Raw genomic sequence first — 17,638 nt, 5'->3', positions numbered from 1 at the left:
CATACCAAAGCCTGTTGTTGAAATAATGAGTTGTGGATGATTTGCAACCAAACTCAGTAATCCTTTATTGTTCCATTAATTTATATTTTTTAATTAATAGGAAGCTTATCTTGTAACCATCAAAATAACTTGTTTTGCATTTTCCCATCCTAAAAAATGCCACGAAGTTACAACTTACCATGATGTTGCAAGATTTTCTTCTGAGTACCAGGCTACCAATATTAGCTGTATCTTAGATATATTACAAACGGAAACTGCTTGCATTGCAATTCCACTGTCAACTCTTCCTGCATTTGTTTGGTTTTGCTTTACTAGCTTAATACTCTGTTGTATGCATTAGTGTTATCTGGGGGTATTACTTTTTGTTTAAGAAATATGTAGAAAACCAATTTTAAATATTGAAAAAAGGAAAATAAATTCCAAAAAGTTAATTTTATTTAGCATAACCTCCTAAAATAAGAATCTTGTCTTGTACTGGGTTTTTGGACTGCTTTTAATGTATCTCTAACATGCAAATAGACTTTTGTCCATGTTATGAAGATGACATAATCTTTCATCTTCCCTCTATCCCTCAGTCTCCCCCCCCCCCCCCCCCCGCCCTGATGTAAAGATACATCAGCAGTTAGTAGTTTTCTAGTGATAAAGGAGAGGTGCTAGCTATTTCTCAAAATGGTGAAGTTAAATGTCAGTATGGATATTAGTGCGCTCTTTTTACTCTGCTGGTTTTGGTCAGTCTATAATTGAAATGTTGGGCCTACTTCTCTTTTCTTTGGGCTACCTTTCAGTTGAATGTTTATTTGTTTTGGTGTTGTGTTTTTTTTTTTTTTACTTGCACAAAGAGACAAATTTGCTGGCCCATTGGCTTCTTATTGCTTTGTTGTACGATGGCCTTCTGATAGTTGAAAAAAAATTATGAAGCTATAAACCCATTTGGCATTTATGACTTACTGTGTGACATCTTACTTGGTTTGTCTGCTTTCTTATCATCTATGCAATATTTCTCAAATTAGGAAAAAGAGGAGGAGAAAACCCCCAAACTTTGAGGGCAGCTGCTTATGGGACTGAAACATTTGTTTCCTGCTAACACTTTTTCATCAGAATATTGATGGAGTTTCTTTGAATTATTTCATTAAATTAACCATGCATTTATTTATTTTTTAAGAGGTAGATTAGATTGTGACACCATATAGTGTTTATAGAGAATAGTAGGCCTTTTGTAAACAGACATGTCTAAGAAGTTACAAAATAGTGTCTGAAATATGGATATGCATAGATTAGGCTGAATAATTTTACATTCCTTTGAAAATTATTTTTGTAATGGTAGGAATAGATTTCCCAGGAAAGAGTATTCACAGCTGGGAAAACAGTTGCTACTTTGAAGATGGTTTTCCCAGGCGAAAGGCTCACGTCTCCAACTGTGTTTGGTATAAACAATATGTGGTGTATTTCTTACTTTTGTTTAAAGGAATTGTGCATTCTTCATTACATATTAACCAGGAAGAGTTTCATGCTAATTCCATGTATTTGCCTTAATCTGTATATATTCGGTTAATTCCTTACTTTTATTAATATAGCCAGGGTATTAAAGTGATGGGCAGGTTGGTGGTGAAATGCAACCATACTTTCTTTGCTATTAAGAAGGGAAATTCTTCCTTCTCTTCTTGGAGCACATACTTGATGTTTCCTCTCAGTTCCCATTCTTTACTTAGTGGTGAGACCTTCCTTGATGGTTCTTGTTAGGTTTCCAGTATAAATTCTTGCTTCCATGACTTAGCAGCAATTACCTTCACAAAATTGAAATTCAGCGTAGGATTCCCACTTGTGGGCTGAATTTGTTGAGTAACGGTCTTTGAGCAGTTGTTGAAGTAAGGAGCAGAGGCTAGGTCTGCTTGACTACGTGTCACCCAGCTCCAGTCCAGTGAGAACACTGTTTTCTGCCCTTTGTCAATTACGATTTTTTCAGGTTCTATGTTAATGACTTCTAACTCATCATAGAGAGAGGCATCATAAATGAAAATTGCTGGAAAAGGCCCAAATTGCTGAATATAGAAAATGTGGCATAAAACCTCAAAATATGTAGAACTTCAGTTTAAAAAAAAAAAAAGTCCCATTACATGTTTGAATTCACAAAATGCATTCCACTTGGCAAGAAGTTAAGTTGTAAGCTTGAAAGGATATTTGCTATGTTTTGATACAGGGTAGAGCAGAGAAAAGCATTCAAAAGCAATTGTTCTTGACAGGGCTCGAAACTTGGAAATGCATGCAGTATAACATATTAATGTAAGCCTGATTCTTGTGGATTTGTTACTTCCTCTTGGTATTATTTTGTTAATGTTAATTTGTTCAAAAAGCTAAAATGGCACAGATTTGGATATTTAAAATATGTTTATTCTAAAAGCAGCACTTTTCCCTGTCCTTGACAGAATGCTACTGCTTTTTTAAACAACGTGGGAGTCTGGTATAAGGATTTTTATAAAATACAAATTATTGTGTGTTGATGGAATAGATTTAAAAACTTGAAAAAAACCAAAACCACTTTTGAGCAGAGAAAAGGGGGACGATGGCTATTTCCACAGTATGAATGAGAAATTAGAAGTATTTCACCAGAAATACCCTCCTCCAAAATATCTTGTGTTTCTGTGCAATATGGTGAACCACATGAAAGATTAGTGTATATTTATGTATGTTAATAAGTTACAACATAGATAAAATGGTTCTTGGGTATTAGATCAAAGCCACACAGATTAAAAAATACTTGCAAAGTGCTTGTCTGTTACATCCAACAGGTAATTAGAACAGAAAATTAATCTTTTGACTTTTAGAAGCTGCTTGAAATAACGAGGGTACAAGCATGAAGAGGGACCTCTCTTGCTTAAGGAACCAGACTCCGTCTTTGAATGCATTTACCTGTTTCTAATTGAATCCCACAAGAGTTCTGCAGGGCATCAAACAGAAGATCATCAACCAATGTTTTATTAAATTTCTCAGCATTATCTTAATAATTTGCATCTGTAAACCAGGCTTTCGCAAACAGCATATATACACATGGGAAGACAAAGCTCTGCTCCTGCCATCTGACGGTTTGAAACATGTCAAAACTGTTCAGAGAACGTACCAAAGACTTAGAGGTGCATTGCTTAAAAAGGAGCAGGGAGGTTATATGAAAGAGAATAGGAAATCTTAAGTATGCTTACATGCTTTTAAAAACTGTCATTCTGTCCTACCTTTACAATATGTGCTGAATGATAAATGGGAGTTACTCGTATTTACCCACTTGCAAAATAACTAGGTGGTTACAGAGCTGTTATACTGAACTGTAATGCAAAGCTCACTGAAGTTGGTCATGGCCTTTTTGTGGATTCAGAGTAGGCTTTGCAGCCTCCATGTCCCTCATTCGCTGGTTCTTTTTTTCTAGTTACCTTTGGAATAGACAAGTTTTTCCTATTTTATTATGAAAGTCCCATCTTTCATGGCTATTCTTGCATCCAAGTCTGCAGCTCCATGATTTTCTAAAGGCATTTTTAAGAAAATTGTAGGGGTTTTTTTTGTTTGTTTGTTTTAATGGTAAAAGTTTACCATGCTTCGTTTAAAACATGATTATCTTCTTTACAAAGATTTGTCTAGATTAAGTCATGGTCTAGTTTGGACTTAGGAGTGGCCAACGGTCCTGATCCTACAGGTCTTGTAATAAAATCTTCTGGCCCAAAAGGTCTCACTCAGTAGCAGTGAGACTCAAGAAGAGCACAAATCTAGCAAGGGATAGTTTTCCATGGATCCTTGTGGACCCCTTGTAATGGGCTGAGCGTGCAGCTGGGTTCTGCGTGATCTGATGTCACCTTTAGCAGCACCTCCGCCAGCAAGTTTGCCCTTCTGATCGCATGATACTGCAACTGTGTCATCTGTCATCAGGCATCTTTACATTAGAGTAAGAAAATAATGTCGCATCTCTCACTGTTCTAAGAGTAGTAAGCTTTTAATATCAGAAGTAATTCTTCTGACTTTATGCATTTGAAAGCCAAGCAAGTTTATAAATGAAGTTCCCACAGGTGTCACTATCTATCTGTATCTTCTTCCTGTCTTGCTAGTCAGTCATCAGATGGATGTTTGGAGTATCATCACATCTTTTAAGTAAGCTCTTTCCTTGATTTCTCTTTCAATTTGCTCTGTGCACTTCACTCATAACTAAGTACTGGAACACAAGAGTTAAAAGGTTTCTTATAGTCAGATAAACGTTATTTCTCTTCTGTAGTTCTGAATGGAGAGAGAATGAGTGGAAGAAAATCTTATTTGCCATTATATTACTGTTTCTAGTGAGACAATACCTGGGAAAGGAGATGTTTCTGCTGCTGAGGCAGAAAACAAATCTATTTCCACCACTACTAGGCAATTCTACCACTGAGCTCTTTCTGTAAAAAGAGCCTTAACTCCAATTTCTAAGGATAATTCAACAATATTCCAGTAATTTTCCTGTTTCTCTAGTATGTCTTTTTTTCACAGTTTTCCTAAAGTCCTTCCAGAAAACACATTCCATGCAATTTGAAAAGGTTTTAAGCCATTTCAGTGTTTTTGCTTGCAGGTCAAGTGAGTTGGGACTTGTAGGCAAAGCTGCTGCTTTGGAAAGGCTTACCCTGCTGCATTAAATATTTATTTAGAGTAGGTATATTTAAAAAGTTAGGTTTTACTTTTTGATAATGAACAGTTCAGTAGTTTGTTAATTTAGAACTTAAAGACTTCTGTATATACCTGTAGCAGACTGTTTGAACAATTTGAAAAAAGAAGTTGGAAACTTGCATATGGTTTTATCACCACAGTCACACAACTTCAAAAGCCATTCTAAACACACAGGTTGCTTTGTGAGACTCGGACAGTCATCTTTAAATTTTGTAGTGGAATTCACTGGACAGATGTAAAATAACTGAAGTAGCATGTAAGAGACTCAGTTGAAAGTAATGAGCTGATCCTGCACTGTCTGAAGTCCTGAGAAGGCATTGCTCTTTTGTTGTCATCTTGGGTGGCTGTCTCAGTATGCAACTGTTTATTCTTAGCTCCTGGCTGTGTCGTGCTGCTGTATGATGGAATGGAAGTCTAAAAGGAAGCCAAAAGCAAGGGCTAAAAGTTTGGTGTATCATATGTCAATGTGGAATAAATAATTTGGACAATATTCTTGAAGAAAGGACACCTAAATTATGGATGCGAATGGAGGGTGTTAAGATTTTCAAATCCAGCGTGTCTCTCTTTAAAACACAGCGCAGGCCGTGTACTGCAATGTACCTCCCTGAGAGCAGAGCTTAAGAGTATACAGAAAAGATGGTCTGTATGCATGTCTTAAAAATGACTTGTTCCCTATCGCACGTGGTTGCAGATTTAACATAAAAAAGATAAAGTGCAATTCCAAGGTGGAAATGGTTTATTGGTGACATATTTATTAAACAGAATGCAAAGATCATAATAATTTCTTAATGTAAACAGTCTCTGAATGAGGAATGGCTAGGTGTAACTATGTACCCATGGGCTGCTATAGATATAATTGGTAATGTAAGTGTAAACTTCTATTGCAAAGATATAATTCAATCTATTGAATTAAATAATGAATTTGGCCCTATGCTCTTCTATGATGAAAGTTTTAAGTATTTGTCTGATGGTCTGAATGGGTAAGCAAAGACTTTTGGAGTAGAAGGGAAGGATACTGTCCCTTAAAATCAAACCCTTATCTTTGTTGTTTTCAACCAAAATCAAATTAATTCATTGATTCACCTTCATGAATAGCTATTAAAATTCAAACCTGCCTTCTTCATACACTCACTTGTTTTTCCTACTTATGCAGAAACAAGTTCAAATGGAATTAAATGATAATCAGCGTTGAACTTGACATGCTTTTACTTACGGTAAACCACTTTTTAACACTTTTTTTATGTGACAATCCTAACCGTTTAAAATTGTCCAGACAACCTTTTTCTCTTTCACAATCTAGTCAACAGCTGAGAGAATACAGCAAAATCCTTACACGGGAAAAAATTCAGTTAGCTTCTAACATAACTTGATGGCTGGAAAAAAGATTAGAGCCTGCACTGTACAGCCAGTGAGTTTTGTTTAAAACACAGATACTTAGTCTGAAATGCTAAAAGCATTTTCTTGTTAAAACTTTGTGGTCTACTTTTTTTTTTAAAGATTGCCTATTTGCAAGTTTAGTAGAAAGGATTTTTTTATGCCAGATAAGCCATCTTCAATTAATAATATAAATGTCAGGTTACATTAGGGGAATATAAGATGAACCTGCATATTTTTCATTTGGTAGAAACAATATTGAAGAAAAACATGTTTTAAGAATTCTGTTTTTTCTTTTTTTAATATATTAATATTTTATAGTGTATGTTGTCTTTGGAATTGGTGGATTGACTGTTCTGAATGCTAGTGTTCTGATTCTCTGTGGAGCTGAAGGGGGAAGGGAGGGGTGACTTTTTTTGCATCTTGCCCGTATTATGTCAAAGTCTTGCACAGAATCTGGGATCGCTTGACTCATTGATTCAAATGCCCTGTCACATGCCCTCACATCATGTAATGCTTTTCTTAAATTAATCAAACTTTATCTTTAGGCTGACTGACTTTGCTTTTTTTATAGATGTGGATGTGTTGTGCTTGCACAGTTGGTATTTAATGTATCTCCTAAAACTGTTAAAAGAATGCAAAGTTACAGCACCTCTTTAACATATTAAAATGGTCTCGGATAACTATTTTTCTCATGAGGGAAGACTTGCTTTAAGTTGCATCAGGTTCAGCCTGGTGCTAGTTTGTGCTGTTTGGATTTGTTTTGTTACTAGATATTCAATAATACTCTGTGCATTCAAGACATTTCTGTGTTAAGGTATTTTCAAAGCAGTTAATGGTTTCAGGGATTCTTTGATTTCCCCCCCCCCGCCCTTGTGCTTCTCCTAATGCTAGACTTTTCTTGTCTGGAGACTTGATATAGATTATTATAGCAAAGATTGTAAGCATCTGTGATAAACAGGTTTTAAAATCTCATAGTTGTCATCAGTTCAGCAATTTAGAAAGGCATATGGAATCCTTTCCTTAAATTGAACAATCTGTGAAAGACCAGAGAGAAAAGTGAAGAAGTTGTATCAAAATTCTTACTCTCATTTCCCCTTTCCCCTATGCTCCAGAAAAGGTTTTGTTTGCTGATGATCACGCCCTTTCATTTTAAAGGAAACTACATAAAGCAGCGGTCTTTTTGGTTCATGGTAAGCCACGGTAATGAGTTATTGCAAGATGATGGGCTGCAGAAAGCATGTTGTATGTATAAATACATGAAAGCTGTATGGCATTTCTGTAAGTATTACTTTGTACATAGTTACTGTTAAAAAAAAAGTGTTAGGCAGAAGTGTGTAATTTTTTTCATCTGGGAGAGTATTTTTTATTTAAAGTAGTATGTTTAAATTTAGTCATTTCAGGCACAGTTCATAAGCCTGGACCAAAATATCAACAGTAGGAAATTCATCAGGTAGTTTAGATTTGTAATTTGGTTTTAAACATGCAATAGGTTGTTTCAGGTTGAGTAAATACAGTTTTCTTCATACTATAGTAATTTGATCTTTTCTAGATTTCACCATGATATCAGGATATTGCTGAATACGATCATGTAGAAACAAACTCTTTCATAGTATGTATGAGCAGGCATTTGCTATTACTGTCTGTTTATTATTATAAGCTTCTGAGCAAAGACACTTTCTTGATTTGTCTACAGTGCGATGAAACGGCTTCTACCATAGCCATGATCAAAACCCATATTCCTATATTGGAAGGGAGGAGGAGAGGAAAGGAGTTTACTCCTATAAAACCAAAATAAGCAACAACTACAATTGGGAAAGTGTATTCCTGTAACTTCAAATAAATTATTTATTCATGGCAAGTGTCAAGATTACACAAACCTAATATATCTGTAATCTCAGAAGTTGTGTCTTACTTCACAGAATTGCATTGCCAAGAGAATTATCCATTCCTTCCCTTGTGTTGTCTGAAATAGCTGTCTTTCAAGGTGTGATTAATGTACATTGGCAGTCAATAGGATATGAGTAATTGTGGCTAATTCCAGAAGTGAAGATAATGAAGAAAAAGGGCTATGTGTGATGTAGCACAATGGTGTGAGGTTTCTTGCTAAGTGGGGTTTAACAACTCGTTTTATACAGAGAAGGCATGGCAATGCTTGCATCTTTCTTGAGAGAAGATATATTTGGTGTTCTACAAGGAAGATGTGACTAAATAACATTTTTCCTTAGACTGTGATTAGCAGTCACTTGCAAATAATCAGCAGTTGCTGCAAACTCCACCCTGCAGTTCCTGTTTCAGTTGCAGGAATATCTAGCTATCTATTTCAAATTCAGCCATCATCTTGTGGCCTTTCTGTTTATGGGTCAAGTCTTTTGTGGCCAAAGCTTCCACTAGGAAGCTCGAAATATTTCATTAGAAATATGAGTGGAATCATTGTTTTCACTGTTTTCTTTATTACTGAGTAACTTCAGTCATTGTTTAAGTGTCTATGTTTAAAAATCCTTTAAAGTCCATTCATGTGCTAATTAATTCATATATGACATTTGAAAATAAGACAAAGCATCTTATTCTGCAGAGTTCTGGTGCTTAAGTCAATGAGCACAGAGGTGAAATTAGTTTGTTACCTTCAGAGATGCAGCAAGTGATGTTTTAATGATCTTGCATACTGATCTCTAGGAACTTTATAGCTTCTTCTGAACAAGTTCAGCAGTAAACTGTGCCAAAAATCAACCAGATTTAAAACCCAATTATTTTCTAGTAGAAATTAAAAACTATTGTTTTCAAGTATGTGGTGCTAACATTTGTTTTCTTAGTATAATTAATCTTCAAATGAACAAAGCAACCAAGATGCATCTTAAAATCTTGAAAGCCCAGTGGTTTCTGGAGGTGGGATGGACGGTGCACGAAGTGCAAATCTGGTAATAGCTAATCACACTCCCTATTACGCAAGTTCTTCCTTTCTAAAAACTAAGGCTTCTGTTGTTTTCATAAGCAATTTTTATACTCTTTTGTAGGATGTGACTTTTTTCTAAAGCCACAACACTTTGTTCTGGCAAACAAAATAGGCCTGCTAAATGTAAGGAGATCTCATGCAACCTGCATTTAAATCTGAAGGCAGATGTGAATGTACACAAATGTGCACAGGCATTTTTGACAAAAGGCCCAATTATGTCTGTCCTGGGAAAGATTGTCTTGGGCAATCCTTAGAAGACAGAATGAAGCATTACATTTTGCTTCTGTGAAGTTCTTTGAGATGAGCAATATAGTTACAGGTGATTTCAGTTTTGATCAAGTACTGCTGTAAACAGTAGATTACATTTGAGACGAAAACTCATCACCATGCTAGATTATATTAAGTTTTTAAAAAAGTTAATTGTGGAAGACATGCTAGAATACAGTGACGATAGTACTATGTAGTTCTTCTAAGCAAAGTCATTTATCTTAACATATTTGGATGAAAAAAATCAATGATTTCTGCATCTCCACATCAATACATTGTAATGATTTTTCCCCACTGCTATGGCAGCTTCATTATTTCATTGGAAGTGCCTTATATACACCAGCAAAGGTAGCATCTCTGATAATCAGGTTACATCTAGAGTCTTCCTAACTTGATAAAATTTTCTCCTATATTGTCATTCATACATGTATAATACAAAATAAAGCTCCTTCAGTGCTCAGCTTTTAATAATCCTGTTCATAATTAAATATAAATCTGACTAAAACATATTCTTCTACATTAAAGTCTTGTCATAAAAACATTTTGAATAAACCTTCAATACTCAGTAGAGCGATACTATACATATACAAACGCACTTTTTTCCGTTAGTAGCAAGCATTTTGTTCACTATTTGCACAACTTCACAGTCGTATGTTTTAGACAACAACTACTTAATCAGACTTCTGATTGCTCATTACTGTCAGGAATGACAGACGTTAAGGCAGCCTGACAAAAGCGATGTAATGTTGACATTTTTGTTTTCTGTTCAATATACAGTCGCAGTTTGTCTCTGAAGGTTTCCCCTAGAAAACTGTAAATTAAGGGGTTCAAACAGCTATTAGAAAAAGCTGCTAGGTTCACAATATGTCCTGTTAAAGGATAATCATGTCTGAAGGATGGGCTGCTTGAAGAGACAGGCTCGCTTTTCTTTTGAAGAAGTTGAACACTAATGAAGACGTTTTCAGGTAGCCAGCAGATAAAGAAAACCAAGACAACAACAAAAATCATTCTAAGAGCCTTTTGTCGCCGCAGACGAAGACTCCTATGCTTGTGTGCTTTTATAAGAACTCGAACAATTAATGAGTAACAAAGACCGATGATCACAAAAGGGATAATAAACCCCAAGGTTATTTCTAGCCACTGGATTTCTTTTACATCTGCAAAACAAAAATAGACCTCTCCGGTGTGTTGTAAATGCACAGCTGTAAATGGGACTAGTGCTGCAGAAATAGATGCCATCCATATGAGACCACAGCTTAATCTAGCGTGTTGCATAGTGCGAAATATGTTGGACCTCATTACTTTTGCCAGTGCTATGTATCTGTCAAAACTCATCCATGTCAGAAAGAAAATGCTGCTATACATGTTGATCTGAAGGAACAAAGACATAAAGGTACAAATAATAGTGATATCATAATACTTTTCATCAAGATTAAAAACCTCAATGAGAGAATCAGCAACTAAAATGAGATCAGCTACTGCAAGATTTATAAAGTAAAGGTCTGGAATAGTCATTTTTTCACGAAAGCTTATGTTGACAACCAGTATCAGAATGTTTCCTACAAAACCGATAGGAAAAAGAAATATCGTGTAAAGACATGATAAGAAAAGACCAATAACATATTGTTGGTGTTCTGATTTATCTGCTAATCTAGACGATATGCTTTCATTACACAAATGTGATCCATTTAGGTTAAAAGTTGTGCTGTTACATATAACAGGTGATATTGAGGCAGAATAAGTTTCCATGGTTAAAATATTTGCAGAAAAGTTATTAGTACTCACAGTTTGGTGGTAATGCAAAAAAAATCAGCTTTTTGGTTGCTTTCAGCTAAGTTCATAGTAAGCATTTTGATTGGAATGGAAAAAGATGTACACTTTTGTATAGGAATAAAAATTCTTTAGAAGTCAAATTAATTAGACTTAAAATTGACTGAAATATAGCAGTACAAATAGTAAGTTTCTTATTGTTTTTTACAGGACACTATATACATTGCAAATGAGAGAATTTGCAGTTCCTGTATGCCTTAAGATGTAGAAATCTTTTTACCATTATGGTACTTGGGTCTCTTTAATAAAAGCTTTTCATCAACAGTGTTTCTTCATGCAGGTTGGAAGGTAGTAGACTTTTAGCTCCATTTGCTTTCTTTTAATAATCAATGAACATCCTTGGACCTGCAATTTGTAAATGGAAAATGATTAATCTCATACTCCAGCATTGTACCATATGCTTCTGCTAACTTAACATACACAGCTGAGGTTGTAAGAAACATCATGTTTGAATATATATACAAAAGTTCAGTTAAAGGAATTTATATTTCTTCTGGATGATAATATAATGTGAAGGCAGATCTGTTAAAATTTTGTGTACCCTTGAGGGATTCAGTATTGGAAAATGAAGAAATATAGAAAATCAGATGACTGAGTTTAGCCTACTGAAGAAAACCTTCATTTTTTTAATATATATGTATAAAAATGTATGTATTTATTCCATCATCAGCTTGTAAGGCTATTAAGTAGCAGAGTCTTCGGCTGAGAAGGCAACGGAGATGAAAAGCAGTTTGTTCCTTCTGCTTTCAGTGGGAAGGAAAAAGCAAATTTTAGAAATGAAGGTATTGCAAGCAACATATTGATTTACACCAATGTTATTATACTCAATTTGCTTTTCTTTGTGATTAATTATATTGCACTGACTTCCGGATAGGAATGGAAAATATTGGTTATCTGATTTGTTTACTTATAAATGTTGAATGCTATGGACTTGAAGCATTGCTAAAAGTTTATTTAAAAGAAGAACAAACAAACAAAAGGCACCCAAACAAATAAAACAGCAAGAAAGTGATATCTCCGGGTATTTTGTGTTAAATTTAAATATTTTGAATTGCTTTAATCTTCATCTTACCACCAAAACCTTTATTTTAATTATACTAAAACATATTTAAAAAAAAAGTTAAATTGTTTACTAGTCAAGTTTATGCATATTCATGCATATTTTAGTGACTTTAATCCTGCTGATACACATTCTGGGGAGAAAAAAGGAGCAAACCACTAATAGAGTAGGGGTGTTAAAATATTTTCAGTTAGAAATACAGCTCTGAGTTTGCTTAAATGTGTTCAAGTTATTGGAAGTAGCTGGCAGATACTTAAATAAAGATATCAGTTCCAAAGCTTTTATTTCTTAATGAAATAGGCATAAGTACACAGTAGCTGTTGCTATGTTTTGAATAATTTTCATAATGTAAACCTTTATGCTAACATATCCGTATGAAATTACACTTATTGAAGAAGGTTCGGTGTTTGTTTCAAGCAGTTACGGAAGTCAGACATGAACTGTTGTCTTTCATGTAAAATCCTTTTATTTTTGAATGAGGCAGTAAAACTGCTTTAAATACAATAAAAGATAAGTTAACAGTCTAAGCAATTAATTTTAAAAGGTCGGTCTGTGGTCAGATTTTAATTTCATCTGAAAGGCCACCAAAAGCCAAGCAATTACAAGCATTACAAGTAACCATGTACTCTGAAACACTTTATTTTACCTTAATTCCATTTCTCCAGAGCTGATTTTCCTCCAGACAACAGAAGGCTGGTTCTTGCTCGGGTACACGCTTAATGGATGTGTCAACTTCGACTGTCGTGTCAGTAAAAACTTGTATTTAGGTGTGCAAAGCTGCAGTGAATGCCACCTGTTGACGATTCAGCAGTAAAAAAAATCATATAAAAGTCTATTCTGTTTTAAAACGTCTTAAATAAAGGATAGTTTACAACAGCAAAATGCAGATCTTGCTGCATGTCCTTGGCAATAAAACAAGCTTTATAGATTCCCAGGGTTGTTCTAATTTGTGTGCAGTTGAAGTGCTGCTGAACAGCCTTATAAGGCTAGAATTAACCCCGTTTCTGCTGGTTTCTTTTTTACTAGAACTAGTGAAGCATCTTTCCTCTCATTATTTGTCAGTTTTATTTTGCCTAATGTTCATTTCACCCTCTTTTCTGCCTCCAGCATTTTTTCAAATTATATAGTCCATTCGAACCTACAGCTCTGCTGATCAATAATTGAGATTTATTTGCAAATTGTAACTAACCATATTTTATAGAGCTATAAAGCAATAATTACTGTTATACATGGTATTTTTTAAAAGCTTCTGGACAATCTAAAGAGAAATACTTGATTGAGAGAAATCTAGCAGCTGAGAAGGGTCATTTGCTAAACTGACAATATAAATTTCAGTTTTCCTACCTTCAAGTCGATCCCATTTTGCCTGTTTGTATTAAAATTTTCAGGTACACATCATCATTCTCACACTTCTTAGAATTGCTCAGCTCAAAATCACATGGATATAATAAGCTTATTTTGTAGAGCATGTGGAGCCTCAGTCTTGCATAAAAACACCAGTATTGCAGGTGGAGTTTTGCATTTCATCTGTAGGGGGGAAAAAACTGCTTGACATTTCCAGAAACACCACCTACTGGTGGCCAGAATGCTTGGAACGGGAAGAAAGTTAAACCTTTCTCATAAGAGAAATATTTAATTTGTGTAAGTTGTTTTTTATGATTATATTGATCTGATACCTGAATGTTAAGTGGCATGACTGGATATGCTGTACATTGATGCAGCATTCTACAGCTACTGGAATAAGATGAATGGATCTCAGCATTCAGGGTTTTGAGAAGACAATGTTACAGCTTCAGAAGCGTGGAGTAAACAATTAACATGTCATTATAATGGATGTGTTGCACATGTTACAGTGGTCAAATATTTTTAGACTACAATAGATCTCGTATGTAGAAAAGCGAGCAAAACGTCTTTACAAAAGTGGCTTTGGGAATAGAAGGCACTTTGCCTTCTAGTGCCAGTGAGGCAAATGTATTATTTGCTGATTTTTTTGTAACGTGCTGTGCATAGGAACACAGGATTTTGGCAGTGTTACTCTGTTTTTTAAGATGTTCTTACATGATGGCTCTTCATAAATAGTTTTGGAATAGATTATTACTTAGCTTAAAGGAAAGTTTGCACAAATTAGTGTTGGTGAAGATTTTCTGGACTTCCACTGTGTGTGGATTGGCTTTCTGGAGTATCTTTCTACAGAGTTATGAGGGCAGAGAGCCTGAAGTGTTTTGCTTTGAAAGTGTACAAATATGATTGCGTTATAGGACTGGAATAATTGTAATGTTGGAAAAAATCTTGTGATACCAGCTTTGAAGGTCTTAATTTTTTGCTGTCCCAAAGAACAGGATTATAAAGAGTCTTTATTGTTGTTTGTTGATCATGTGGTTTTCCTGTACTTAATTCTGTCCTTCAGAGCTTTCACTGATCTTGTACGGGCCAGAAGGATTTTTTACTTTCCCTTATGTGTAATGTTAGCTTCCGGGTGTTAGTTGTTTGTAATTATGGGGGCCTGGATTTGTTAATCATCTGGTCTGTCTGTCCTTGTTTTCCTAGCTGTGAATATCAGCTGATTTGCTATTAAAATGTATAATTCTGAGTGCTAATTTTCTTGTTTGAATTAACGATAAGAAATATGTCACTGTGCCATGCTTCCAGAATTGTTAGGAAATTCTCTTTTGAAAGACCCACAAAGTAGCTGTTTTTCCTGCTAGTAGAACTACGAAATATAAGAGGACAAATTAGTATTATTATATTGTATTTTTGTATTGTAATCAGTGAGTTCTGTATTTCACTAAATGTATTATGAGAAGATCATGTGAATCCTGTTTCCTAAAACAGATGACAACACCTTCAGGCTCTTGCTTATGCAGTCAAATTATTGTTACTGATTAATCTGTCTTAATCTCACCGTTCATCACTTCCATATTCCATAAAATGCTTAAAACTAATTTTAGCAGCTTCTGAACATTGTACCCTTTTTCCCTGTCAGTTGCTGATATTCCATGGGGACTTTATAGGGAGTGCCTTAATGATCCATACTTAGTCACAGTTGTGAGAGTATTAAGTATTACAGTTCAGCCTGATGTACCTTATCTCCATTGTCGCTGAGAACGTGTGAAAGCAGCTGGTGCGATAGCATTCATATAATGTCAGACCTCAATAATCCAGCATTTAAAGTTTTCCTAGCAGTTTATTTTTAAATCTGTAGTAGTCAATATATACCTAATAGAAGATATTCTGTGTAATTTAGCAGACTTCGACATATGTGCCTGCTATTCTGTTGCAAAAGGGTGACAGCTGAAGAGGAAGAAAGTGGGAGGTGTGAGTACAGGAGAGAACAACGTCAGAGGTCTGGTGTATCACAGCTCTTGAGCCACCACTCCACGGCAGCCTCTCCAGCGGGACGATAAGCAGGATAAGCCCTGTAGGATGTAAGAGCTGTTGGATTCTGTCAGAAGTGTGGAAGTGCTTTGGGTATGAAGCTGTTGAGTCCTGGAGAAATTAGATCAGGGCCAGGGTGTATAAAGCTGAGAGAAAGTAAGGTACTGTATTGCTTGGAAGGGGAAGGAAGCATAAATTAAAATTGTGTTGGAATGCTTACAGTGTAACATAACCATGTGCAGAAGAAATAAGATGTGTTTAAGAATCTCTACTGAAATTATGTCCAGAGGAAATACAGATGCTGTTGTAATGAAGTTCATGAAGTTTTGCAAGCAGATTCATCTCCTCCTCCAAATTCTCTCAACTTTCTATTAGCGTGGATGCTGACTGTGACCTTTTTTAACCACTGAATGACATCTGTCTGCATCCATTACTTTGTTCTAAAGCACCCTCATACTTTATCCTGTCCAGTCTCAGTAACTTTCCCTGTCTTGCAAATAACCAAACTTAGTTTCAGTTGGAATTAATTGTGTTCTGTGCCTGCAGAAAAACTTGGATGGATTGTATTTTGTGTGTTTAGGCTTTTTAGTTGCCAATAATTCTGAGAATGCATTTTTTTACTAAAAATAATTTTTAAAAGTTCAGCCTTTTCTTTTGCAGGGACAACACCTGTATCCATTCAAACTAATCTGGTAAAAACTTTTAATTTTTCTTAAAGTGCAAATCACAAAACTCTTGGGATAATATAACAATTTTACAAAATTGGACCACAAAATGTTGTATAGTGAAAGATGATTGATCATAGGACTTCAGGCTCTATCCAAACGCGATTAAAAAATAAAATTCATAAAGTATCACTTGTTTTTACTTTAGTAGTTGAGTCTGGCAGTCCTTTGCTGGACACTTGTACCGTGGAAGTGAAATGTATTCTTTCATTCTAGCGATTAGTGAATCAATTTGTCATGCAACATATATGGTGTAAACTTTATATAGAGGATTTATTTTGGCTGAACTGCTTGAGCTTTCACTGTACCCCAGATATTCTGCAACTACCTCAAAACTGAGATAAATAATGCTGTAGCCCTTTCGGGGTCTTTAAGTTTGAAATCAGAATGTAACTAAGGCCAGGCTTAGTAATACATGTAAGGGTGTAGCAGCTTGAGTTATGATTCAAGTGTGCAAATCCAGTCTCTCTTTAGCTCAGATGTTGTTTTGCAATGGGATCAGATCAAATCTGAGCCAGCTGGTTCAGCAAAGATGAGTCCTTACTCTCTACATGTTCTTTTCCAAAACACGTTACCAACTCAGAAATTCATGCTTAAACTTAGGCAGCCTGCTGATTTCTCTTCTTTTACTGAATGGAAGGTTTTTTTCAAGAGCTGGCCAAAGTCTTAGAAAGATACGAATATTACCAGTACAGAAGTAAAATATTCTTCTTTGAATTTTCCAGTATATCCCTTTAGTTAATTTTGACAGCATGCCTATAAAAATATATGCTCTATTTCTGCTGGAACATACTGTTCAAAACTAGGTGAAGCCTGGAAGAAGTAAGTGTTCAACAAAGCTGTTGCTGGCATAGGGGGAAAAAAAAAAATCTCCGAGCAGGGAGATTTTATTTGGTTCTTAAAAATACACTTCAAATTATTAATAATTTAAAAATTATTACTTTTAATCTTAGCCAAAGCTGCTCTTTTCTTCCTCATATCAGACTATTTAGAATGCATTTTGGGGACTGTTTCTCTTCCTTCCCCTACTGCACATAGGGGCATTTGCCACCATATTCCATCTAGGTGGATGCAAGTAGATTTTCTCTAGAACTGCACATTCCTTGTCCTGAATTTTAATGTAAGCTCTGAATAAACTTATCAAGAACGATTTAACAAAACATTTCTGAATTACTGTAAGTTATATTAATAACTATCTGAATTACTGTTCTGCATTTTTCAACCTCTTCTCTCCCATTTACCTTTGTTTTCTCCTATTCAGTTACAAAGTCTTTTCATTGTACATTGAGATTCCTTTATGACTATATAACCAGCCATCCAGAAAATACTCTGTTTTTTTCCCACGACAGCAGCCGTGGAGAGGGAATAGACCAGAGTACATTC

The 17,638-nt window shown here is 35.2% G+C and overlaps 2 protein-coding genes across 2 annotated transcripts in view; one reads left to right on the top strand and one right to left on the bottom strand.

Annotated features, from left to right (window-relative positions):
* The window catches only part of C33H7orf50 (chromosome 33 C7orf50 homolog), a 135,132-nt gene that overhangs the window by 5,974 nt on the left and 111,520 nt on the right, over nt 1-17,638 (top strand). The gene's annotated exons all lie outside the window — the stretch shown is intronic.
* Nucleotides 7,987-13,739, bottom strand: GPER1 (G protein-coupled estrogen receptor 1). Its single transcript, XM_049791614.1, has 3 exons — nt 13,500-13,739; nt 12,802-12,948; nt 7,987-11,440 (listed from the first exon to the last, which is right to left on the bottom strand). The coding sequence occupies exon 3, from the start codon at nt 11,012-11,014 to the stop codon at nt 9,941-9,943; it is 1,074 nt and encodes a 357-aa protein (XP_049647571.1). The 5' UTR covers nt 11,015-11,440; nt 12,802-12,948; nt 13,500-13,739; the 3' UTR covers nt 7,987-9,940.

This window comes from Accipiter gentilis, chromosome 33, assembly GCF_929443795.1.
Source record: "Accipiter gentilis chromosome 33, bAccGen1.1, whole genome shotgun sequence".
NCBI lineage: Eukaryota > Metazoa > Chordata > Aves > Accipitriformes > Accipitridae > Astur > Astur gentilis.
The sequence above is the reverse complement of the archived record's forward strand: the minus strand, read 5'-3'. Positions and strand labels throughout refer to the sequence as shown.